The 27,641-nt window shown below is 44.3% G+C and overlaps 1 protein-coding gene across 1 annotated transcript in view; it reads right to left on the reverse strand.

Annotated features, from left to right (window-relative positions):
- kcnh3 (potassium voltage-gated channel, subfamily H (eag-related), member 3) overlaps positions 1-27,641 on the reverse strand; it is a 178,410-nt gene that overhangs the window by 8,754 nt on the left and 142,015 nt on the right. Inside the window, exons 11-14 of the mRNA XM_061840886.1 lie at positions 12,554-12,768; positions 5,682-5,941; positions 1,847-1,947; positions 1,706-1,758 (exon numbers count right to left, since the gene is read on the reverse strand). Coding sequence (XP_061696870.1) covers positions 1,706-1,758; positions 1,847-1,947; positions 5,682-5,941; positions 12,554-12,768 — 629 coding nt within the window. The remainder of the gene's footprint in view (positions 1-1,705; positions 1,759-1,846; positions 1,948-5,681; positions 5,942-12,553; positions 12,769-27,641) is intronic.

A 27,641-nucleotide genomic window follows, 5' to 3' on the forward strand; every position in this document is an offset into this window, starting at 1 on the left:
GTACATCCTGTAGGAAAGGGGGACACGTGGTTCTACACGACCCGCCAGATCCGACTCAGGTTCAGCGATCCCTCCACCTGACGACTACCAAAAAACCATGTCTTCTCCAGTGCCAGCTGGCACCCGTTGATGACATCATTCGACAAGGAAGCTGACTGCACCCCAGCTCGACTCAACCCAGAGGAAAAGGCCCCATGCCCGATGCACCACCCACTCCGGACGATGACAACGCTGGCACCTTTCTTTAATTTTGTTCATTTCGAATCCAAAAGGGGGATTAAAGTATGTCTTATGCCCATATTTAGACATGCCTCCATAATTTCCTCATGTCCTCAGTGGGGCTCTGCTCTGTAGCCAGATGTGTCCTTGAACGCATCTCTGCACGTAGGCTAACCTTGATGAACTGCAAACTGGACACTTTGTAATACTCCATTGGCACCTAGAACTGGTTGAGACAGAAACCATTTGTCTAAGTGGAAAGCCCCGATGTCATGCCACAGGTATTGAGACCACCCATAGTCCGCCCTTCTGACAAGATAAAGGTGTATGCTTTCTCTGTGACTTCGCACTTGTGATCTGCTCTCTACAGCCATTGTCACAAACTCATAAGTGCCCGGAATATTCTGTAAGTAAATTCTTCGAAGAAACTGTTCATCATCTCGAGCCTTTATTTGGATAACCAACATTCTCATTACCCTAAATTAAACAAACACCCGGAGGGAAAAATGCATCCTCCAACAAAATATATGCCGTTAATCCAATTATATTTTTTATTTTTTTGGGGGGGAGTTTCTGAATAAGAAAATTTGCCTCAGGAACATTTTCATTTTATGCAGTGTGATTGTTAGTGTAAATGGTTGTTTGTTTCCATGTGCCCCGTGATTGACTGGCAACCAGTTCAGGGTGTACCCAGCCTCCTGCCCAATGACAGCAGTTCTGAGGTCCCGGGTTCAATCCCGGACCCACCTGTGCGGAGTTTGTATGTTCTCCCCGTGCCTGCATGGGTTTCCTCCGAGCACTCCGGTCTCCTCCCACATCCCAAAAACATGCAACATTAATTGTATCATTTTGTCATTAGAGTTTTTCTCTCTGTGAACCTTTGACTGGCTGGCAACCAGTTCAGGGTGTACCTCGCCTCCTGCCCGTTGACAGCTGGGATGGGCTCCAGCACTCCTGCGACCCTTGTGAGGATAAGCGGCTAAGAAAATGGATGGATGGATGATTGACTGAATGAATCTGTGGGATTTTCACCAGGTCAGATTACAAAAGTCTCTGTACTTTGCTTGTACTGTATACTGTAGTGCAGAGGCAACTTCCTATGTACATTGCGGTCTTTGTAAGTTTTCTGCATTTTTTGCTATGGTATCCATGGGAAAGCCAGTTCAGTTTGTGAATAATGTTTGCGAGAGCACACGTTCTTAAAAATACTCACTGATGATTACATCATAACCCATCTTAGAGTTGCATCAGCAATCTGAAATGTTTCTGCCGACTTGGCGGATGATGAAATGCATACTGAGGCATCTTAACAAGTTGCTTTGAATGACTACAAATGATGAATACTCCCTTATATACCTGTAACTACTAGTACCCCTCTCAGGGCTAAATGGTGAACTGTTCAAATGTTGTAGTTTGCAGTGGACTACACAAAAGTCCAGTAATAGGCAAACCAAAATCAATGTGTATCAAAGCAATAACGGCTCACCTCCTCTGTCAACTTGTACACACTCTGCTTGATCTCAGACGACTCTCGACTGCCTGCACAAATAAATAAATAAAAATAAAACAAATGCATACCGTTAAGAATGTGAAACCTCACTTGGGTGGTTGTTTAGGTGGATGTTACCTGGATACGGGGAAGGCGGGGCTGCAGGTGACATGCTGGGACTGAACTCAAACTTCTGGGATGATATGGAATTGTTCTCTGTTTCAATGCCATCCACAAACCTGTGCAGAGAAGTGCAAACTAAGGATTTATGATTCTGCATGGACACAATGACATAGCTGCACGTGCATCAGCCAGCTGTATGATCTCAATTTGAAGTCAGAGAAATAGATTTTGTAAGGCCTGATTACAGTACATCTCTGTTGGTTCAGCTCACTGTGAATGAGCTCCTGATTACTGGCTAATATTGCTCAATCAGTCAGGCCCTCTCAGGCTTTTTAACTCCCGCCCCCTCCAACTGGGCTACAGGGAGTCATTCAGAATTTAGCGTCCACAGAGCTGCCTGCCAGACAAAGTGACGACGTCATATCATAGCCAAAAATACAGTGCTAATCTCGCGACATTATTTTTTTTTTTCATACAGCAATAATTCACAACAAAGGTTATCCAACTGCATTGTTTATGTCATTGTTCTGTATGAACAACTCAGAAGGGCTGGGTATGGTCAGTTTGGATTTCAGGTTATGGATGCATCCAACTGGCAATCAAAGTAAACCCGGAACTTATAAAAGAAAAAACAAGACAAAAAAACATCTTCCCTGAAGTGTAATGTTCCTTCTGTTATTTGGGGGTACAGCATCTTGCCATCTGGCCTCATCAACGCCGAACCGGACAGGATTTGCCGGCCGTCAGCCTGACAGTTACCAGCGGCACATTGTGAGGTGAGGAAGAGGAGGGAGAAAACAGGGGCACTGCATGGAGATAAACAGTCACACTCACAATCACACCTAGGGGCAATTTAGAGTGTCCTATTAATGTTGTATGTTTTTGGGATATATGAGGGAACCGGAGTGCCTGGAGAAAACCCATGCAGCCACGGGGAGAACATGCAAACCCCATGCAGGCGGGTCCGGGATTGAATCTGGGACCTCAGAACTGTGAGGCCAATGTTTTCCATCTGACCCACTGTGCCGCCTTGATTAATATAGTTTAGTAATATTGTACTATTATCAGAGTTTTCCTCAGAAGGAACCATCTGCAGTGGGCGCTGGGGTGGGCCGTGGCCAGGTGCTGCTTCGTGGGGTCCTCAGTTGATGTATGTGCAGGTACTGTACTCGGGGGCTCTGTGCTGAGGGGCCCATGTCTGCAGCCTATGCTAGGGGGTTGGTGCAGAGGGCTCCTCAAAGGTCAAGTGGAATCCATAAAATGGATGATTTTTAGTATGTTATTCATGAAAAAAAATATAGCAGCTGGTATGGACCCATCCATTTTTTCACCACAAAACATGATTTTGAAGTACAGTTTTCGACATGAAGCAGGAAGTGACGTTGTAGGCAAGTGCGCTTAATGTTAGCCAAAATGCCGGCTCGTTGCATTGCTGGATATTGCTTGAACACTCGGGAGGATGGCTGTACCCTTCATAAGTTTCCAAGAGACCCTGTTTGTAGTGAAAAATGGATTGCACGGGGGCAAAGGATGAGAGCTTCGTGGGTTCCAAATGACAGGTAGGTGTGTATACAGCGACTGAAAAATAATAGTTTGGGGCGGACCACGTAATCCGTCACTCATAACGTAACAAAAGATCCACGTATGTATGACGGGAGCTAAATGTGTCGATGTGGACGTCGGACGGCTTCTGCGTTAGGCTCGCCGGCGAAGGCTGCTGCGTCGTGCCTCGCGGACGAGCACAACTTCGGCCAGGCTGGCTCATACATACTGTCTGGTAGTCTGTCGCTGATCACGGCTTCGGCCGAGGTGGCCGTGATAAGCCACCTTGGCGCAGAGCCGGGCTGCTTTACGGCATTGTCGTCGCACACGGCTGAGTGCGCCTTTGCCGGCAGCGTTGTTCATAGCCGCCGTCGTCTGCGCCGAACAACACCGCCGATGGTGCTCGCGATAAACATTGCCAACGACAACGCTGTAAAGCGGCCTGGCTCGGCACCGCAATGAGCCACCTCGGTGCCACCCGGCCAAAGCCATGATCAGCTCATCGGACCCGGGCCGCGGCGTTGACATCGCTCACGGCTGAATACGCTATACGCTGTCGGGGAGTTGTTAGTTAGAAGTGAGCCGGATATCGTCTCAATATGGCCGAAACAATAGGGCAATATTGCCTCGGACACTTGACTCGATTGTGAGATGTTTTCTCCTTCGAAAAAGAGCTTCCGTGTCAGAAGGGGCGTGTTTGTCTCCCATGGTAGGGTCCACGGCGTGTTTTCAATGGCGAACGTCACGGGTGACGTCACGGGCAGGAGATGCAGCCAATATGGCGACCACTTGGATATCATAGAATGACACTTCCACAACTTTGCGTATGGATGACGCGCTCTCCGCTCATATTTATTTTTTGTATGGACATTGAAGTGAATCATGTTATATGCGTGTTTCATTTCAATATCTATTTTAGAATGTTTATAGGGATGACACTTGACCTTTGTGATGAAGTTTCCTCACCTGGATGTTAACGTATTTCAGTATTGTGTTTTTTTTTTTTTTTGGCCTATATGCATGTGTGTTTGTGTGTCTGTCCCCTTGTGGACAAGTTTTAATTCATAATTTAGTTAATACTGGAGGCCTTCAAGATTGCATGGAAAATTGCGAATGGGCTATAGAGCTCGTGCACGTGATGTCACCATTTTCATGGCGCCATATTGCCGGTCAAAAAGAGCTGCTCGATATTGTGGGAGACATTGAACCGGAGAAGAATATTTACAATAGTCACAACAGACGAGACAGATATTCAAAGAGATCATTCTGTAGCATACCAGCTGAAAAGACCAGAAAATGTTGACGTCTTTCAGCAGTTAAACGTGATGGATGGTACCAACCAAATACACACGCCTGTGTAGCGATCGCGTCATTTCAGATACGAATTATTCTTCTCAATCTCAAATTACCAAGAAGTATTTATGATGCCAAATTGGCTCATTTGAGAACAATGCGTATTTAAAAAAAAACTGCCTGTCGCAGAGGTTTATGGAGGTTAAGTGTGGCCGCAATCGCTTCCTTGTACGTTCCGTGGTGATGACTCCGTTCTTTTTTTTTTTTGTCAATAATAGTTAATAAATACAAGTTTGTTTAAGACCAGAGGTCATTTATTTAAATGTTGGTATTTGCATTGAATTCTATCTGAAAAGATCGATGGATTCCAGCAAAGGTTAGCGTGTGGCCGAACACGCTTCCGCGTTCACGTGACCCCAACCTGTCACTATATGGGATCTATTTGTGATTGAGAACAAATCCAGCAACTAAGTATTTGTATGCGTCCAGCCTTTTATAAGCTTTCAAACTCTTCCGTGTAAATCTCAACGACTTATTCACCAGATACATGTGTATATCCAGTTGTCCAAGACAAGCGGAAGCGAATTAACAGTCCAATTTCCTATCGGCGAAAACATCGACTTCGACATTAAACGCATGTCCTCTATGCTGAGTTTAGCTAATTTTCCCACGTATCTTCGTTTATTTTCACCTTCTAAATGTCTAACGGTTATAAGAGAAGACTCTGGGCGTTGTGCTATAAGACACATTTTCGGGTCGTCTCCAATCGACTTCACATTGAACAATGCTTTGTTAGACCGGCAATATGGTGACGTAAACAGAAGTCATGTGATTTTATGACGTAGGTGCACGAGCTCCATAGTTTAGACAGCAATGATCTAGCGCTTCATGAGCAGATGTCAACAACGGCACTTGTAGCAGGTAGTTGTCCCATGACTGTGGATAAAGATTGTATTTGTACATGGACCTGAAGCTGGATATCAAGGTTAAGAGCTTTCCATCTACTCGTGTATACCTGGGGCTGAGCTCGGCGGGTGCACTTGGAAAGCTGACCACTGGTATCTGTAAGGTGATGGGGCGGGACTGCTCAGCAGGGGCGCGGAAGGGCCTGGGCGGCAGCAGCGGGGAACGCAGTGGCGAGTTAAGGCCCCGGCTGAGGCGCAGAGGTGAGCGGGGTGCTCGGGACACCAAGTTCTGCTCCTCATCGCTTCCTTCCTCATCCTCCCGGATGGAGGGCAGCTTCTTCACCAGCCCGCCGTTACTCTCCCAGTCGGCCTGACAAACACACACACGCACACGCACATGCACACGCACACACCCATACAGAGACACGCACACACACTTGGAAGTTAGTTTGATTGAAAAAGGACAAAGACTATCCTTTGGTAGCAAACTAGGAGGGATCCTTGGTTTATTCTCAAAATTGTGTTCATTTCACAGTACTTGTCGTAGGTTAACTTTTTTTTTTTTTTTAGCAATTCAGAGGTGGACTTGCTGGTGTGTTTTGGATCGTTGTCCTCTGCATGATCTAAGAGCACTTGGGTTTGAGGCAACGAACTGATGGCTGGGCGTTCTCCTTCAGGATTTTCTGGTACATCCTGGCGTAATACATTGATTCCAGAGAAAACCCACACAAGCACGGGAAGAACATGTGAACTCCACAGGTGGGGCCGGGATTCAAACCCAGGTCTTCAGAAGTGTGAGGTTAACGCTCTATAGCTGCACCACCATGGTGCTTTATTTAACTATCCCACAACAGAACTGAGATCATTGTTGTTGGCAAAAAAGAAAAAAAAAAAAAAAAACATTGCCGTTTGTAAATACCCGGACTCACTATCTTTACAAACCAAAGAGCAAGTCTGAAACCTTGGCGTTCTGATAGATTCTGACCTGACCTTCAACAGCCATATCAAATCAATCACAATAACTGCATTTTACCATCTGAAGAGCATATCTAGAGTGAAGGCTTCTACAGTATGTGTCAAGCAGACCAAAGAAAGCTCATCTGTGCTTTTGTCTTAAGTAGACTTGACTACTGAAATGGTTTTCTGACTGGACTCACCCAAAAGAGCATTAAACAGCTGCAGCTCACTCAGAATACTGCAGTTTGGGTTCTGACCAGAACAATTCTAAAGTCTTTACAGTCACCTTAGGAATAAATTTTAAAGTTCTGCTACTGGTCTAAGAAACACTAAATGGCTTAGGTCCTGAATACATAGAAGTGCTAATGGAATACAAACCCAGTAGGTCTCTGAGATCGACAGACTCAGGTCTAAAACTGGAGTGCAGAGTCCAAAGCAAACAGGATTGAGCTATTATGGGGGGGGAAAAAATGGAATAAGTTGCCCACAGAGGTGACATCAGCCCTAAGTGTGAATGTTTTTAAATCCAGGTTGAAAACATTTATTTTTCTTGTGCTTTTAGAGTATATACACTTTTTATATATTTCTTGCACTGCACGCTTTTTAATTACTTGTTTTGTCTTTATTAGTCTTTTTTTCTGATTTAAATGTTTTTAATTTGTTGTTTGTTTTTCAATGGCTTGTGTATGAAATGTGCTATACAAATCGCTTTCCTTTGCCTAATAAAAGGTGGCTCATGTCATTGGGTAAGTCCCTAATGATTGCCCGGGTACTGAATATATGAGCAACCGCTGCAGAAGAAGCCATGCTCACTTTCTTTTGTACTTGGTGTTTTTCATGTGTTAGATCCTTTTATATTCATGACCGAGTGGAGTTATTCATAAAAGTATGCATTTAAACATTTTTTTCACCAGTAGGTGGAACACAAGCACTGCTTTACACTGGTGACTCACAGGCCACAATATTAGGTAGACATGTACTGCACTGCATGTAAAATTCTACCTTTACAAAGGTAAGAATGTTCATTTTTTTAATATCATAATAAGGAATTTATTGTGATGTGGAACTCGACTGCATCAGGTTGGGTTACCTTTCTCTTAAATTGAACTCCGATTCCAATGACGTCTGGTATATATAATCTCTTTCGACTCGAGTGACATGACACTAGGTTATAACCTTCGATAATCATCTCCAGATTTATGTATTTTTATGAATTGTAATTACAAAATAGGCCACCGTTGTTTTTTCTTTGTCACAGTGCATTCTGGCCACCGTTGTTTTTTCTTTGTCACAGTGCATTCTGGGTAGTGACGTCAAATGGGGATGTGCCCGACACCCAGAGTTTTTGGCAATAGCCTTGGTAGCAGCCCCTTGGCTGCGATAAACGTTGTTCTCCCCTTTCAGTTTGAGCCAGAGACTTTGGGCAAGTGAAGCCTTAATGACTGAGGCTTTCCTAAAAATCGTGCCAAAAAAGATTCAGAGCTTCCCGGCCTCAGTGATGGTGACACCCGTGGGCCAACTGAAGCCATAGCAACCTCTAAAGAGCATGACTGAGGCACTGGAAGTGTTCTCCCTCTTCGCAACCCCATTTTGAAACATAGTGATGCACCTTATATAGTGCCACATATTCTGTAGTGTAACGCCAAACCACCACCAAATCTGCCAATACTGTCGAGCTGTAATTGACTCAGAATGTTGAAACGGCATGAGCCGATGACACGCACACGCATGCGAAGCGAAACAGCGATGCTGTTTGAAGCTTCGAACATCATCGGTCACATAACTGGTGCTTTGACACAAGCTCCCACACAACGTTTCGAGTCACTCCGTTTCAGGAAGGGTGACACAAGCTCCAAAGGCTCGGCATCATTAGCCCATCACTAGCTAGAGTATCAGCAGCGAAATGAGGAGCGTGAGAAAGACAAGAAATCAGGTTGAAGTTGACGGGTGTGAAGAAACTCACATTGGTTATAACCAGTGTTGTATTTGGACCTCGGACAGTGTGGCATTTTTAACTTCGCTAGTGGTCAACTTAGCTCCACAAAGAGCAGCAATGTAGCAATTTTACAAGAGGCCTTCTACACGAAAGAGGCCTTCTGTCTTGAAAATCATCAAGATGTTTTTTGGCAAATGTGAGATGAGCCTCTGTATTCTTTGCTGACAGCAGGGGTTGGGAACTCTCCCATAGATGCCATTTTTGGCCAGTGTCCTCCTTACTGTAGCGTCAAGAACACTGACATAAACTGAGGCCGGCGAGGCCTGCAGATCTTCACATGTTGTTCGGAGTTCTTTTGTGATCTTCTGGATGAGTCGTTATTGCTTTCTTAGTGTAATTTTAGTTGGCTGTCCACTCCTGGGAAGGTTGGCCACTGTTTCCAGTTTTCTCCATTTGTGGCTAATGGCCCTGACAGTGGTCCGCTGGAGCCCCAAAGCCTTGGAAATGGCTTTGTAACCTTTTCCAGACTCAGCTTTCTCAAATTTGTGGTTAGTCACTGTGACTTTGATTGAACAGTAGGAGGATACCTTTTCACAGAGGGTCAGAAAGAATTGGATTTTTTATACCTTCATAAATTGAATTGTTATTTGAAAACGACATTTTGTATTTCCTTAGGTTGTCTCTGATTGATATTAAAAGTGATTTGGGGGCAAATACTTTTTCACAGCACTGTATTTGATATTTCAATTAGAGTTGACTTGAAATGTCTCTTTTATGACGGAGGATCTTGTACATCCAGTTGGCTTTCTGTTCAACGTATCAGATATGATTGAAAATGTGAAATCCTATGAAAGAATCAATGCCCAACACCCAAATTCAAGCAGCAGTTGTGAGGAAGTGATGTAGTTTTGGGGCTCCCTAAGTAGTGATTCACTTTTCTACTTCTCATCAATGATCTTGTTCTTTTGGCCAATATTTCAAAGCTGTTGGATGTCGGAATGGATGCCAACTAGAGAATGAAGAATTTCACAGCGAGCCTCCTACTAGGTTAATTAGCGTGACTTAATTGACTTCCTTCTTTGCCCATTTTGTTTTTTTTCATTTAGTTTTGTTATATGCCTCATTTAACCTCGCAGATGTGGCCTGGGAATGAATGTGTGTGTTGTGTGTCCTCTCAGGTTAATCCCGACAGCACTTTTGTTATTTCGAGCAGAATACATTTTGCGGCCTTGCCTCACTAGACATATGACAAGTGAGTATGCAAAGTTAATGGGAAAAATGTTTTAATTGATATTTTTATTTGTGACTTTAGTATTTTAAAACAGAAAGACAAAAACAATAACAACAAGACTTTTGCCATGAAAATGTTATGCATAGTAAATATATTGTATTATGTACATGTATTAAATGAATAGATGTACACAAATAGAAGCATTTAATATATATATTAAATACTTATATATATATATATATATATATATATATATATATATATGCATATATAGTATTTTAAAGTACATCGAACTGTTAATACAGTATTATTTCAATTATTCATTCATGATGAATGTGTTTCCAACAATGGGATGGATTTCTTAGAGTATAAAAACTGAAGTAATGGCTAATAATGATTGCCTTTCATATCTCATCACGCTGACAGATTTTCCATTTGCATCTTTCTCACTCTTCATCCATCATCTTTGGCTGCTCAGCATCCTCTTCTTCATCGCGCCCTCCCTCCTGTGGCAGTGTGATTTATTTTTAGCTTCTCGTGTTCTATTCTTAGCTTTCGGCTCCAGAGGCATCCAAAGACCCAGCATGTGCAATGTGGGGGCGTGATCATCAAGTTTGCCGTGCCACTCGCCTCTGCGTGTGTGATTGGAGCAGGAATGTGTGCTCCAAAATGGAAGCGCACGTGCCTCTTCATGTACGCCCTTATCAATACAAGTGCTGTCCTTGACTTCTTGGGAGAGCGAGATGTTACAGGGCAGAAGTAAGCCACGTGATGTCGGGTCACCGTTAACCAGGGATGTCGTACGTCTTGTATATGTGACATGTTCTTGCCTTACGTCGATGTTTAGCCTGAATTATAACGACACTCAGTGACCACGGTATTAGGTACATCTGCACAATATTCAGTAAAGATAAAGATATCCAATCCAAACAGATGTAGTATCCAGGTGTCTGGTTATAAGTCCCTTAAATTCTCCATTCGTCATACATCTAAATATCCATTCTTTCATCCACGCATTAGTTCATTTTTGTCTAAAGATATAATCCATCAATGATCAAACAGCCCGTTCGACCATCCACTTAGTTCACCATGTAACTACACAATCATTCATCCATTTTTCCACTCAGAGAAATATCCATCCATCATTAATCAGTAATCATCCACCAATCTAAGGTCTAACATCATCATCTTTCCCTCCCTCTCTTGATCCATAATCCCCTTCATCCATTCATATGAGCCCATCCGTTCATAAAACCACGAACCCATTTATCATTAAGCTAAACATTCATTAATCATCATCAATTCCTCCACCATCAGGCTAGCCATCTGTGCATCCATTTGTGAGTCGGTTGGCCCATCCATCCATCCATCCATCCATCCATCCATCCATCCATCCATCCATCCATCCATCCATCCATCCATCCATCCATCCATCCATCCATCCATCCATCCATCCATCCATCCATCCATCCATCCATCCATCCATCCATCCATCCATCCATCAACATTATCTGCCCAGCTGCCAACACACCCACACGCATCCCTCTATTAGAATGTGTACCTTTACCTAATGTGATGGCAGGTCGGGCATGCTTGCATTCATATTTTGTGCTGTTATTGTAATAATCAGACTTGCTTTACCAGCATAAGCAACATGGATCCCTGCTAGCCAAACACACACTCCTCAGATGTCCTTCTCGTGCACAAAACGTCTTTCACGTAAGCACACTTGGTCTCTGCAATAAAAAAAAAAAAAAAAAAGCTCTGCAGTGATAGAGGAAGAGGAGAAGCCACCCATAGTCATTCCTCCTCCTCCTCCTCCACCAGCTGAGCTATTTTTATCCGCCGTGATCCAATCTTAGCAGCAGCTGCAGGGGACACAGCCAGTCAGGGAGAGCCCGTGCTTCCCCCCTTCATCTCTCAGCTCTATTTTTAGCGGCAGGACGGCTTCAAACAGCGCCACTGAGCTATTCTGGGCTCCCACTGCTGCTCCACTACCGGCTGCCGCACTGTTTGTGTGTGTGAAACTGCACACTGTGGTGTAAACATCCCAGTGCATGTGTACTAAATTCACTTTAGGCAGGTCATGCATTCATTGCCTTCATGCGTGAGAGCTGCTTTTAAGGTGAGTGTCCCCCAAAGCTTTTATTTTGCATGTCGGCAGCTGCACATGAAGGTGCGTGATGTGTGCGCACACGCACTCACACGAACACACGCACTACTGCAAATGCACATTTTTACTCATCATTTGACTTCATTTGTACAGTATTTACCTTTCTAGTTACTCTATTCTCAGTGCAATGCATGAATGGATGCAGATCTGCTCGAGATAAGCATCCATAGGTCCGACTTGTACACCGTTTATCCTCCTGTGGTTGAGCTGGATTGACTTTGGCTCACATAGAAAACAAACTATTCATGCTCACATTCACTCTTATGGACCTTATGAGTCTTCAATGAATCCAACAAATATTTTCATCATTTCATTCACCATTTTGAAAGAACACTGGAGCATCCAGAGAAAACCCTTGGAAGCATGGGGATGATAACAACCCCAGACCTCACAATTGAGATGTAAATCTGCAAACCATATTATATTGGAATTTACTCAAACAAGTGTTATAAATTCATCTTTTTGTTGAGACTTATCTGTGTACTCTAAAGACTGTCCGTCCATCCACCATCTCAGCCACTTATCCTCACAAGGGTCGCGGGACTATAAAGACCGAATCACACGTGAAGTACATCTTTAAGTCTTAAGATCAGTTCAGTTCACGTCACATCAGTTGGGTTCTTTATGACACATTGACATAAGATTTATGTGGATGGATGGATGGCATTAAAAGATGACAACTCACATCTGAGCCATGGCCCTCACGCAGGTTGTAGGTGAGATCATGTTGGATCTCGCTGATGAACTTCTGAGCGTACTCCGGGTACAGTCGCAACACCTCTCGGAGGCCTTTCAGGCTGATGTACTGCAGGTCGCAGTAGGTCAGTGCCTTGACGTTGGCATTGGTCTTGATCACTTGCTCCTTTGTCAGCGAGTCAGAGCCGATCAGATCTCCTTTCCCTGCATGGACACACACACTTTTCCCGTTTAGATTATTCATTCAGTCAGTTTGCATTCCATTCATCCTCATTAGGGTTATGGAAGTGCTGAGGCCTATTCCAGCCGACTCTACGTGAGAGGCACACCCCGCATTGGTCAAATTACCGTATTTTCCGCATTATAATGCACACTTAAAGGTCAAGTGTCATCCCATTCTAAAACATTCTAAAATAGATATTGTAATGAAAAATACATATAAGATTATTCACTTCAATGTCTACATGAAAAAGTGAATATGAGCGGAGAGCGCATCATCCATGCACAAAGTTGCAGAAGTGTCATTCTACGACATCCAAGTGGTCGCCATATTGGCTGCATCCCCTGTCCGTGACGTCACCTGGACATTCGCCATTGAAAACACCCGGTGCACCCTCACTATGGGAAACAAAATGCCCCTTCTAACACGGAAGCTCTTTTCGAAAAGGAGAACACCACACAACTGAGTGAAATTACCGGGTGAATATTACACTATTGTTTCGAGTCATATTCAAATGATATGCGATCACGGCCAAACCACCTCCCGTCTGATCCACTTCCACGACGTCGCATCGCAGCCGACCGCTGTGGCTCATTTTGGGCACTGAGGTGGCTTATCATGGAGCCGAGCCGTGCTCATAGCTGCCGCAGTACGCAATGAACAACTCCTTCGAGCTGGGGCGCTTTACTGAGTTGTCCCTGATCGCGGCTGAGTGAGGCATTGCCGGCTGCGTTCTTCAGAGCCGCCGCCGTCTGCAAGCTCGACGCACAGCCTTCGCCTCAGCCGAAAAATCAAAATCAGTAAAATATTATAAAAGTGCAATCATCTTTGTGTTCACATAACTCAGGGACAGAAAGGCACATTATAACAAAAATTCAAGGTATCTTTCCCAGACGTGTAATATGCCAGTGGCTATGATGTATGTTGGTGATTCAGAGAGTAAATGGCTTTTGAAGGAAAAAACAAAACAAAACTGTTGATGAATCTACTAGTGGTGTGCTAATTGATCTGTATTGTCTCCCTGAGGGCAAAAGAGTGAAAAGGTGATGATAGGGGCGAGAAGTGTCTGTACTGATGGGCCTGGCTTCTTTGTGATAACAGGTGTTGGCAATGTCCTGTAATGGTGAAAGAGGGAAGACAATACTTTTTTTCTGCAGTTCTTACAACTCTCTGTAGTGTTTTTTTTTTTTTTTTTTTGTCCACAGCACAGCACCCTTCCTACCATGATGTAATGCAGTGTGTTCAAAATGCTTTCAACAGCAGAGCGGTAAAAGGCTACAAGCAGTCTCTTACAGAGGTTAGTTCTTTTTAAAGTCCAGAGGAAGTGATTATGTTGCCTGGCCTTCTTAACAATGGCTGTAGTATTTGTAGTTCAGGATGTCTGTTATGTTTATCCCAAGAAATGTATAACTGTGGACAATTTCCACATAGTCACCATTGATGAAAATGGGGGACTGGTGTGCTCTGTGTTTCTGAAACTCCAATAAAAGTTATTTGGTTTTCTTTGTATTTAAAATCAGGTTTGCACAACACCACAACTACCCTGTCAGTGGCACATCCCCCTTGTTTTGTTGGTTAGAAGATGCTAAAAAATGTTCCTTTTGTATGTCCTTTTAGCCTCTTAAATGCCCCTTTTCAGGTCAAATCTTGCTACTGTCACCTGATTTGAATTTGATCACGTCACCTAAGGTTTCTGATTAGGATAAACCTGGATGTTTTTCTTAAATTGCAACATTTATTTGCAACTTGAGACGTAGAATAGGATAGTCTGTGTGAATTCCTCAAGGTCACGGTGTTCGAATAAGTCCCAACTTGTCTCAGCAAAACAGTTTTGCACTTTAGGAGGAATATCCCGCAGGCCATATGTGAACAGTTTTTAAGGTGGCTTTATTTTTTGCCTGAAAGGTGCATAGGCTGTGACCAAGAGCAGGGAAATGTGGTCAGACAGACCAAGATGTGGGAGGCGTACTACTCTGTAGGCCTACTTGATGTCTGAATACATACAGTCGGGTGGGATATTTCACATGTTGGGTGAAACTGGGGAGAACACTCCTGAGATATGCCTGGTTAAAGTCTCCAGCATTGGTATGTACACCCTCAGGGTAAACCCTCTGGTGTTTATTTACAGTGTCATACAGGTGACTGAGAGTAATGCTAGTTTGAGGATCAGGTGGAATGTAGACAGCTGTAATAACTACATTTGATAGCTCTCTTGGTGGGGAAAAGGGTATGTATGTAGAACGACAAAGACTCTATATCTGGTGAGCAATAACTGTCAGTAATCCAGCTCTGTGAGCACAAGTCAGTAGGGACATAGATACACAGACCTCCAGCTCTGCTCTTGCCCGAGTCTCCGTTGTGGTCTTGCCAGTGTAGCGTGTGCTCTGCTAGCTGGACAGCAGTATCAGGGATGGCCCGATATAACCAGGTCTCTGTTACGATGAGGACACAGCATTCTCGAACAGAGCGATTTCCCACAAGCACCATATCAATGTTGTCCATTTTGTTCACGGATCTGGGGTTTGAAAGATGCTCGGGGGTGGTCATTTGTGGGGCCAACTTCCCAACTTGGCTAGCAGGCTCGCCCGACACCCCCGGTTCTGCTTTCTCTCTCTTCAATGATGGCGCCACTCCCCACTCCCGATAACAATCCACGAGGAACCGTGGGGTCTCATGATCTCCGCGGGGATGGTGTGTGCCCGCTGAAGATATCCACCCTGGATTGTAGTCCACAGGTTATCAGATCCTGTCATCTATATATAAACTCTGTTTAGCAAAACTCAACCACACAAGCATGCAAACACACAATCATCATACTGGGGAGCAAAGAGCCACTGCACTAGTCTGCGCTGCCATCTCGCACCAACAGTCACCAATTTTCAAACAAAAAATATTTCCAAAGGTGCTATTCGCATGAAATTTTCACCAGAGGTTGGGACCAACCCAAGTAATCCATATATACAAAGAAAGAACAAATAAGACATTGAAAAATTAAGTTCTGTGTCATGTGAAATGACGTAGGCAAAAACTGTTGACAATGCCGACTGGTATTTATCCAATACTTTGTACAAAAGCCGTTGTTTGATGATGGATACATTTATTTATCCATGGGTGGAATGAATGTATAGAACAGTGATTCCCAAAGTCAACCTGGGCCTGGGCCTACAGTGAGTTGTTCAAAAAGCTCCCAGACCCCCAACCTCAACTTTTGCCATTAATGTAGTGCTGGACCCAGCTATGCCATTCTGGTACAAAGAAATACTCAATTTTATTGGCTCACGTGCTCTTGCTTTTTATTTTTGCAGAATAAATCAAAATGTGGTTCAACACTGGAAAGAGCAATTCTCACATCATAATTCGCTTCCTGACAATTTCGTTTTTTTGTCTTCACATCACGGACCCCCTGGAAAGACGTTTTTCACCCCCTGGGGGGCCGTGCACCCCACTTTGGGAACCACTGGTATAGAAAGTAACATCATTGCTTCATGAACGATAAAGTTAACAGGATAATGCTAATAGTCATCATTCAATATTGTACATCGCTTTATGTGTGTGCATAGGATTTTAATTGGTACAGCAGAAGAGAAGATGGTAGCAGGGCGATGGTGTGGAGGAGTAGAAAGTGGCAGAGGAGAGAGTGAAAGAAGGTGAGGTGGTGAAGTGGAAATGGAGGTGAAGGTGGCGACAGACACGACGGAAGAGTAGGAAGGGAGGGGGAGGTGAGAAGAACTGAAGGAATCCAACCATTGGACGAATATCTTTTAGATGTGCTTCCTTGCATTTGTGTTTGTGCCTCACACCCCCACCCCACCCCCCATCGAACGCTCTGTGTCACACAGATGATGAGCGGCGACTCAGTTGACAGCGACCGCCAGCAGCTTTGGGGAAATCTGCCGTTAATAATTGCTGCAAAATGTTCAAGTGAGCTGCAGATGGAGATCCCCAAGTGACACTTCGCAGTCTCAGTGTCTTTGTTTGTGTGTGTGTGTGTGTGTGTGTGCTGGTCTGTATAGTGCATAATATACTGTATTTTTCTTGCCAGTGATTTGCAACCTCTTCATCTACTGAATTGTTTTTCAACTGACATTGGCACGTGTAGTGGTCTAACACACTACTCTACATTTTTCTTCAAATTGGGTTTTTGTCTTGAGTTGTTTTGTTTTCACAGTCGCCTGGGTGAATGTAAATGGGGCAGAGACTCCTACACACACATGATTACAATGCCGATCAGATGATTTCTCAAGCGACCGTTTGCTAGTTCCAGCATTTAATCTCCAATTGCTTGTGTGCTTGCTCGATTTTGTCGCTATGTTATTCCTCCTATTTTTGGCCCACTAACATGAAACCTAACATAATTGTACAGCCATGTTTTGAGCTATATAAATTTTCAGAAAAGTAATCAAAAATGAATTAACCTAGCAACACGGATGTTTTGTTTCCATCACGTGGGACTGTATTTCGGCATGACATACATTTGAATTAAATCTTCACCTGCAGAGAACTGCAAGCTTTCTGTTCTGTCGTTACCCTTGCTTTGTGTTTGGTAATAGCTGATTAGTGTCGTTATGTTGTTGTCATCTGACTTTGCACATGGAGATTTTTCTCTATCCTTTCAATAATAGCATTTTTAGCAGGCGTTAAGGTAAGAAAATAACATCAATTCCAACTGGGAAATAGACTTTAATCAACTAAAGCTCATTGTACATTCTGTACTGCTCTCTAGTATTCCCATCTTTATGATATTATATATATATATATATATATATATATATATAATATATATATATATATATATATATAAATATAAACCAAGGCTGTACTATAATATATGTATATCTACCATAATTTCTCAAGTATAATGCGTCCTGAAGTATAATGCTCACCCCCAAAGTTGACCTAAAAAAAAAATCAAGAAAACCCTTCTACCAATGTACAATTCGCACCACCAATTTGCTGTTACCCATATGCTCAAAATACTGGAAATTATCTGGATTTATATTTTGTTAGGTTTGTACTTGTTTTTCAAAAAACTGTCTGTACAACAATCATTCATAATAATCATTGTGCACGTGCTGATGTAGCGGTAATATAATCTCAGGACAGACCACGGGTCACGCTTGTCCTGGTCCCTGTAATTGTCAGAAAAGAATTCCTCAACCAACTATAATAAATGTTTAATAATGGCATAACATTTTATTAGTACTGTTGATAACACATATTACAGTCTTAAATAAGTACTTAACAATGTTTGACACAAACATTTTTTGCATTAAATATTTGTGCATAAAACGTTTGTGCATAGTGCAGTTTATCTTCTACATTAAACAATGGCCTAGACTTCAAAAGCAACATCTGGCTCATCTCCAATCTGAAAAATGTCCATCGTAGCTACCTTTGGTGACTTGGTCCAGTTCTGGTGCCTACCTGAACTCATGAACAGTGATCTTATTGTCATCCTCTGTGCTATCCATGGCGTTTGTGGGCAAACAATTTTTGAATCCCAAGATAGCTTTCCTATGGAGTCAGGTGACTACCAAAACAACGTGAACTCAAACTACATACAAACGAGGGTAATAGGCACAGGAAAAAAAGCGACCATTTCAATTGTGTGTGCGCTCCCGTTTTTTTTTTTTTTTTTTTTTTTTTTGCCCATGATGCTCGTATTACATAGTTTGAGCTCACGTTTTTATACCCACTTGTTTCGGACAGCGATGCTACTTTCGGGTTGGCGGCGTCATCGGCACGAGTAATAAAAAGCAGCTGCACAACTAGCCCTTGTAGTTGACATTTTTTTTGTCTTGGTGTAAGTTAAAACAAACTCCCGGGCAGTTGTTTCTGATCTTTGGTGCAGTAGCAACAAACATGCTATGCTAACGATCGTAAAATGCAAGCTCCCCAAGGAACTAAGTGAGTTCTGGTTGGGGGTACACATTACCGTAATAAATATAAATGTGTAACATGAGACATCGAATAATACATCGAAATGTATATGTATACCTTTTCTTTTACCACTCTATGTACCGGTATACAACTGAACAATGATTGTATTTTTTATTTTTCATCCATACCTAAATATAATGCACTCTATTAACTTTTTAAAAATATTTTGAGAAAAAATTGCTCATTATTTTTGATCAATTAGGAGATATATATATATATATATATACACACACACACACACACACACACACACACACACACACACACACACACACACACACACACACACACACACACACAGTGAAGAAAATAGGTATTTGAACACCCTGCTATATTGCAAGTTCTCCCACTTACAAAACATGGAGGTTTCTGAAATTTTCATCATAGGTACATGTCCACTGTGAAAGAGATAATCTTAAAAAGAAAAATCCAGAAATCCCAATGTATGATTTTTAACGATTTATTTGTGTGATACAGCTGCAAATAAGTATTTGAACACCTCAGAAAACCAATGTTAATATTTGATACTGTAGCCTTTGCTTGCAATTACAGACTTCAAACGTTTCCTGTAGTTGTTCACCAGGTTTACACACACTGCAGGAGGGATTTTGGCCCACTCCTCCACACAGATCTTCTCTTGATCAGACAGGTTTCTGGGCTGTCGCTGAGAAACACAGAGTTTCAGCTCCCTCCAAAGATTTTCTATTGGGTTTAGGGCTGAAGACTGGCCAGGCCACGCCAGAACTTTGATACGCTTCTTACGGAACCACTCCTTGGTTTTCCTGGCTGTGGGCTTCGGGTCATTGTCATGTTGAAAGACCGAGCCCCGACCCATCTTCAATGCTCCGACTGAGAGAAAGAGGTTGTCCTCCAAAATCTCACAATACATGGGCGCGGTCATCCTCTCCTTAATACAGTGCAGTCATCCTGTCCCATGTGCAGAAAAACACCCCCAAATCATGACGCTACCACCCCCATGCTTTACAGTAGGGATGGTGTTCTTGGGATGGAAGTCATTATTCGTTTTCCTCTAAACACGTGGAATAATGACCAAAAAGTTAAATTTTGGTCTCATCTGACCACAAAACTTTTCTCCCATCACTCCTCTGTATCATCCGTCACTGGCAAACTTAAGATGGGCCTTGACATGTGCTGGTTTAAGCAGGGGAACCTTCCGTGCCATCCACGATTTCAAAGCATGACGTCTTAGTGTATTACAACAGTCACCTTGGAAACGGTGGTCCCACCTCTTTTCAGGTCATTGACCTCGTCCTGTCGTGCTGTTATTTACTGGTCCCGGTCATGCAATCAAAGCAAGTTTCCAATCTACATCTATTTTAGAACTTTTAACATGCCAAAAAAATATGCCTTTGGGGGGATGAGACATTTATATTGAAACCACGAGACAAAGGCATTTACGTACATTTCTATTTGTTATTGTCAGTGCACGGCAGTAATTTACTTCCACGCTGCTAGTCATTGTCAATGGCTGTAAAGGTTACCTGATCAATCATCAGTTCTTATCCCATTAAGGGTTGTGCATTCACTGTGTGTGTGTGTGTGTGTGTGTGTGTGTGTGTCAGTGAAGTTATTAGAAAGGTTGAGATTTGAGAGGGGAAAAATGAGAAACACAGATGTGTCATGATCCTGCCGTTCCAGCACGAGCTGTGCGGGTGTCCGCGCAGGTGCTCTGATTGGAAGGTGCACACCTGCGCCTCATGCAGCCTGATGATGCTGTGGATTTATATGACCGCGATGACAACTGGTCGGCGCCAGTTCGTATGATCTTCATGTCCCATTCTTTTGCTTTTTGCCATTGCCTTTGTATCCCTGATTGAACCTGTGTGTACCGACCTTCGTCCGTTCTCCGACCAACCCTGTAAGCCTGACTCCTTCGATACTTCTGCCTGCGTTGATTGTTCTCCCGTGTACTGACTCCTGCCTGTCCGCTCATCTGCTCTCTTCGCCCGACGTCCGAACTACCGCTGCTGCACCGGACTGCCTGCTCGATCCCCTACCTCTGCATATAATAAACGTTTCTCCTTGAACTACCTTGCATCTTCCGAGTCCTGCATTTGGGTCCTACTCTCGTTCCGATGGGACGTGACAAGATGTTCTCCTTTTTACTTTGGACCATTTCGGGAGTGGGATGAGCACATATAATAACGACAATCACACTCAGCAACTCAATTCCCAAAGAATCCTAAATCATACAAACACTGCATTACACCATCACAAGCACACAACTAGACTGTATGAGGGAGTGATTAATTACTATAATCTATACTATTATTTATGTCAAATATGCATACATTTATTTTCCGCAAGGGTGCAGGGGTGCCAAACTGTATATAATCAATGACCTATTATTATATTTATTATAATGAACTTATTGGTGGAGATGGTACATGTGTTGTGGAGCTCGGCAATGTTTTTAGATGAAACAAAGCAATTTTGGTTACTGGGTTGATGGTTTAGTTCAACTGTTGCCAAGGATGCAAAGAATGTGTCAAGTTTGAAACAGAGGTTCATGTTGTGGATGGTTTTAGTGAAGGGATCTAGGTATTTTATAATTATGCCTCTGTTGTAGCATTTGGATTAAGTTTCTTTGTATTGGGGTTATTATTTTAGTGAGTCAGTTTTTCAAGTTGAAGGAGATTGGTATGGTGACAGATTTGATTGTAAATAAGGATGTGACTAGTATAACAGAGGAAATTAAGACCATGTCAACAAATAATGTTAACAAATGGGAGGACGTAGAGTGTGAAAACTAGAGGACCAAACATTGAACCCTGGGGGACACCTTTGGAAAGATGGTCGGTGGAGGAGGTGCAGTTGTCAATGTATATGAATTCCTGTCTGTTATTAAAGGAAGACTTTGTCGGAAGTAACAGGAGTGGGAGCACACACTAAAAGTTAGTAGATTAGTGTTCAGTGTTTCTTTTAATGCCAGAGTTATCCACAGAGAAACATCTCTGAATTGGAAAAGTGTTATCGAAATTCCTCTCTTGCTCAGACATTCCAAGAAGCCCAGCTGGAAAACTGGCAGCCAATCAGCATTTGTCACACCTGCAGTGCTTCCTGTTCTGACCCCCCATTGCTCGTGGATACGTTTCACCGAACAGAGAACGGCCACTATCTGGAATTTGGTGGCCAATTTTTGTGAAAAATAATTACAAACAAAACAAAAATAGCATAATGTACAATTTTCAAGCCTATGTGTTTCAGCCAGAATACACACAGGCCAAACTTGACGTGTTGGAGTGGGGGCGTGGTGCTGACAATGAACAATAATCCCATTATATGGACCGCAGTGATTATTTTGATGCTTTTCTGAAGAGTTGGTTTAGATCTAGAGAATATACAGCAGGACTGTCCAGACTTTTTTAACCCAAGATCTACTTTTCAAGCCGCCAGCCTCTTGCAATCGACCTGCGGCAGGGGTGGTGGTGGGGTGTGACGGCGCACGCGTGCATCGTTGTAAATAGGAGCCGGGAAGTGTTGTGTGCTAAGAGCCAATAAAGCGAGTATAATAGCGAGTCGATCCTCCGTGTTATTACCACTCCCACCATTGAGCAGACAAAACAAAAATAACAATGTACAATGTTCAAGCATTTGAGCCAGAATACACACAGGTGGAACTTAACGTGTTGGAGAGGGGACGTGACGCTGATGAAGACAGGCTTGTTTAAAAAGACTGGTGTTTGTGTTCTCTCTTAGAGGTTCGTGACAACGGATAGATAATAAGGTAAGAGCTTAACCACTCTGCCAATGATGTGGAAGCAGGTTTCCTTATGGGAGAAAAGTTTGGAGGTACATTATGCAGCATTCTTGTTCTGATTCACACGAGTTTATTGATAAATTGGATATGTCAAGTAAACTGATCAGCGTTTGTGGTAAATGGCTAAAAATGATTGTCACAAACAAACACAGGAGTTTATTTTCATAAGAGGCAAGTGTGATAGCACCAAGCAGATTTGTGTACACAATTTCGAGCATTAATAATCCAGGTATATTAATAATGGAAAATTCTATTCATTTTTAATATCAGCCCAATGCTGCATCGATTGATGTGTGCTTGTGGATCCTGATCAAGCCAAAGTACTGGCCCTTTGGCATTTGGATATTAATCCAATTCATCTTACACATATGAGTATGCACGTGCGTGCATGCATGCATGCGGACACACACACATACACAAACACGAGAAGAAGGCAGGTGATTGGGTTTCATTTTCCACATCAACAAAATTGTTTTTTTTAGATATGAAATGTTAAGAAATCTGAGGAAATTAATTTGCAAATTAATATTCTCAGACATTGACTGAGATGAGACCAAAATTTAACTTTTTGGTCATAATTCCACTAACCATGTTTGGAGGAAGATGAATGATCAGTTCCATTCCAAGAACAGAATTTAGAGTTTCCAATGAATGCATGTTTTGGGGATGTGGGAGGAAACCGGAGTACCCGGAGAAAAAAGAACATGCAAACTCCACACAGAGAGGGACCGAGATTTTAACCCTGGTCCTCAGAACTGTGATGCCAATGCTCCAACCAGATGCACCACCGTGGCCCCTTTGGACAACATATTAGAATTTTTTATTATACAAGTCTTAGAAATTAGGGTACAAATTTTAGCAAATATCATGGAAGTTCATGCATGTGATTTGCTTTCACAGGGCACATCATGTGGTAGGCCACATCTTGCCCAAGGGGTTTGAGTTTGAAACCTGTTCGCATCAGGAACCCCACATACTACTAGTGGTACTTGTGCCACACTTTGAGAATCACTGTTTAAGAATATTTTATTATGCTTTGATTTTTACATTTTCTTTATTTAAACAAACAAAAAAAAATGGCAGGTAGAATGGCACTTAAATTCATTTGTAAATTAAGTTACAACATTGGTCACTGAAGAAAAACTTCGCGGCACCCCACGGAAGATGAAAATTTTAAGCGTTTGAGTGCCAATTGTCACGACCAGAACACGGGGTTGGACCCAAATGTATAACTCAGGAGACGTAGAGGCAGTTCGGGAAACGTTTTTATTCAGTCCAATGTCAGGGATCAGGTAGGCAGTCAACGACAGCAGCAGTAACAAGCACGTCAGATGTAAGAGGCACGTCAGTGGGCAGGCAGGAATCGGTACACGGGAGATCAGGAATGGAATCAAAAGAGTGCAGGAACGAGGCATGAGGCAATGATCTGGCAAAGGCCAGACCGTAAGAGGAGTCCTATTTGTATGTGTCCTAACTATGGGGACAAGGCGCAGGTGTGTCCCTCACTGATTGCTGCAGGTGTGTGCTGTGTTGGGGACCGGCACAGCCAGGACAGGGACTGGCCAGACCATGACAGTACCCCCACTTTAACGGCCGGCCCCAGACAGCCCAGGTGCCTCAGGGTGGGAGGTGTGAAAGTCCCTGTTGAGGTTGGGATTGACCATGAACCGGGACAGCATCCATGAATGTTCCTCGGGGCCATAGCCCTCCCAGTCCACCAGATACTGGATACCCCTCCCTCGCACTGAGTAAACACGGCCTCCATCAACCACGCAGGGGCGGAGGGAAATCGGCCGGAGAGACCAACGGGGATGACCGAGCCGGCTTAAGCAGGCTTACATGGAACGTTGGATGGACACACATAGTTCTCAGGAGGTTCAAAGAAACCGCAACCCGGTTAATCACCTTAGTGATGGGGAACACAACAAACCTGGGAGCCAGCTTGCGGGACTCCATCCGGAGTGGGAGGCCTTTCGTCGACAGCCAGACACGCTGGCCTACTTTATAGGTCGGTGCCTTCCTCCTTTTGCGGTCCACTGCGGCCTTGCGCATCCCTTCCGCAGCAGCATCCTCCTGGCCATCTCCATAGGTCCGCCTGCTTGGCGGTCTGTTTGGCGGAGGGAATCTTCGACAATGGAATGAAGTGGACCATTTTTGAGAACCGGTCCACCGCTGAGAGGCGGTGTGACCTTGTAAGCACGGCAGACCAGTCACAAAATACAGGGATATATGGGACCATGGGTGCTGAGGAACGGACAATGGACGTAGCTCCCCAATGGGCTGTTGACGAAAGGGTTTGTTGGCGGCACAAACCAGGCATGCATTAACAAATTCTTGTATGTCCTTTAGGCCACCAAAAACGTTGCCCCACCATTGACTGTGTCTTGGCCATGCCTGGATGACACACCGTCCGATTCATGCGGGCCCAGTCGATCACCTTCCCCCTCAGTGGGAGCACGACAAACAGTCTGTTGGCGGGTGCCTCCTTCACTTGGGTCTCGATCTCCCACATGAAGATCGAAATAAAGCAGGATTCCGGGAGAATCGGGGCGTGCCTGGCCATTGCTTGTTCCCCCTCGTATATATGCAAAAGGGCATCGGGCTTGCCGTTCTTGGTCCCCGGTCAGAAGGACAGTGTGAAATGGAAACGGCTAAACAAGAGTGCCGACATGTCTTGTCGGGCATTTAGCCTCTTGGCGGACTTGAGGCACGTGAGATTTTTGTGGTCCGTCGACGTCATAGTTGCGCTCCACCGGAGTCAATGTCTTTGAAAGGATGGCACAGGGGTGTAGTTTCCTGTACCTGACGTTCATCTGGGAGAAGACTGCCCCTATCCTTGAGTCCGATATGTCCAGTTCCACAACGAACTATCTTTCCGGGTCGGGCAGGATGAGGACCGGGACTGACGTAAAGCCGTCCTTGAGTTTGCTGAAGGCTGCCTGGCAGGCAGCGTTCCACTCAAAAGAGTTGTGGGGAGAGGTGTGCGCATGTAACATGGTAGATATGGAGCCGAAGTTTCTAATGAACTTCCGATAAAAGTTAGTGCAGCCAATGAACCTTTGAACCTCCTTGTGGTTCATGAGGGTGGGCCACTGAAGAACGGATTCAACTTTGCTGGGGTCCATGTGGATTTCCCCCTCCGCTAGAATGAAACCCAGGAATGTGACGGAAGACTGGTGAAATTCGCATTTCTCTACTTTAATATGAAGGTTGTGCCAAAGGAGTTGCTGCAGCACAGCCCGAATGTGCCCGGCGTGGGAACCCTCGTCTGGAGAGAAAAATCAGAATATCGTCGAGATAGACAAAAACATGTTTATTCAGCATCTCGGTCTGACCATCGTTAATGAAATTCTGAAACACCGCAGGCGCATTGGTGAGCCCAAACGGCATCACTACGTATTGGTAGTGACCCGTGAGCATGTTGAAGGCGGTTTTCCAACCGTCCCCCTCCCTAATGTGCACAAGGTGGTATGCGTTCCGTAAGTCCAATTTGGTGAAAATTCAAGCCCCGAGCAGCAGCTTGAAGGCCGTGGCAATTAGGGGAAGGAGATACATGTTCTTAACAGTGATGTCGTCCAGGGCCCAGTAGTCGATGCAGGGGTGCAGAGTTGTGTCCTTCTTATTGACAAAGAAGAAGCCGGCTCTGGCAGATGAAGATGAGGGTCGGATAAGGCCCGCCACCAGCGACTCCTCAATATAGTCCATCATGGGTTGGTGTTCTGGGCCTATAAGAGAAAAGAGTCTCCCACGCGGGGGTGAGGTGCCGAGCAATAATTCAATGGCACAGGCATACAGCCGGTGAGGCGGAAGAGACTTACCCTTTGCTTTAGACAATGCTTCTATTAAGTCAGAATAGCAGGGAGGCACGATTGACAAGTCCGAATCCGGTTGCAAGTCAGCAACAAACAGCAGCAAATCAGAGCAACCGCCGGGTCTCACTTCTCAGGAGTTGTGAAGCACGCAATGCCACATTTCGAACCCCATGATTTGATTTAGCCGGAGGACCACTCAATGAGGGGGTTATGCTCTTTGAGCCAGGGGCTCCCCAGAATGATGTCACTATTACGGGAGTCAGAGCCATGGAAGCTCAGACGTTCGGTATGCGCATCAGGAAATGTCATGTCCATAGTTTGTGTACGGTGGGTTATAAGGCACAAAAACTTAACGTTCATCACATATGCGTGCCAGAGTCACTGTGTCCTAAATGTTTCCAGGCCCAATAAGTCAACAACTCGCAAGTTCATGAGTTTCGCCTCTGACCCGGAGTCAATAAATGCCGTAGCCGTACACGACTGTTCACTCGTGCTTAGAGTAACCTGAAGCAGGGACCTCATCGAACTGCCCGCGGTATAATTTACACTCACTGGCGTGGACAGCTTGAGTTCTGGTCGAATGGGCTTGACAGGACACCGAGCCACGAGGTGGCCCAACTGCCCGCAGTAATAACACTGACCCTCTTGCCGGCGTCGTTGCCATTCTTTGGGGGGAGCCATGGATCCCCTAGACTTGCATGGGCTCCGTCTCAGCAGCCTGGACCAGTTGGTGCATGGCCTGTTGCACGAGATTCCGTTGGGCGTCTCCATCTAGCGCGTCGACCCTTCCCTGTATAGCGAGTCTCTGATCGATCCTCAGGGCAAGGGCGATGAGCAAGTCCAGGTTGGTGGGCAGTTCCACTGTGATGAGGTGGCTTTGAATCCTGGGTGAAAGGCCCTGAAAGAACGTGTCGGAGAGTACTCCCTCGTTCCACCGGCTCTCTGCCGCTGGGATGCGGAACTCTATGGCGGAGTCCCCAACTCTATGTTGCGCCTGCCGGAGCGAGACCATAGAAGCTGCCGCCTCATGCTCCAAGGATGCGTATTGGAATACCTGTGTCATAGCACACACAAAGGAGGTCCAGATACGGCAGGTATCGGAACCACGGCTCCATTCAGCTGTGTCCCAGGGCTCTGCTTGTCACATCCGGTGGGATATCACAAAGGCTATCCCGGAGTAGTCAGTGGGGAAGGCGGAGGGCTGCAAATCAAAATGGAGATCACACCGGGCGAGGAAGGGTTGAATATTAATCATAATATATAGTTTCTCCAGAGAACCGCTCGGGCTGGGAGAGTGGCGTGCAGACGGTCCGCTGGGCGTCTG

The sequence above is a fragment of the Syngnathoides biaculeatus genome, chromosome 14, assembly GCF_019802595.1.
Source record: "Syngnathoides biaculeatus isolate LvHL_M chromosome 14, ASM1980259v1, whole genome shotgun sequence".
Classification (NCBI taxonomy): Eukaryota; Metazoa; Chordata; class Actinopteri; order Syngnathiformes; family Syngnathidae; genus Syngnathoides; species Syngnathoides biaculeatus.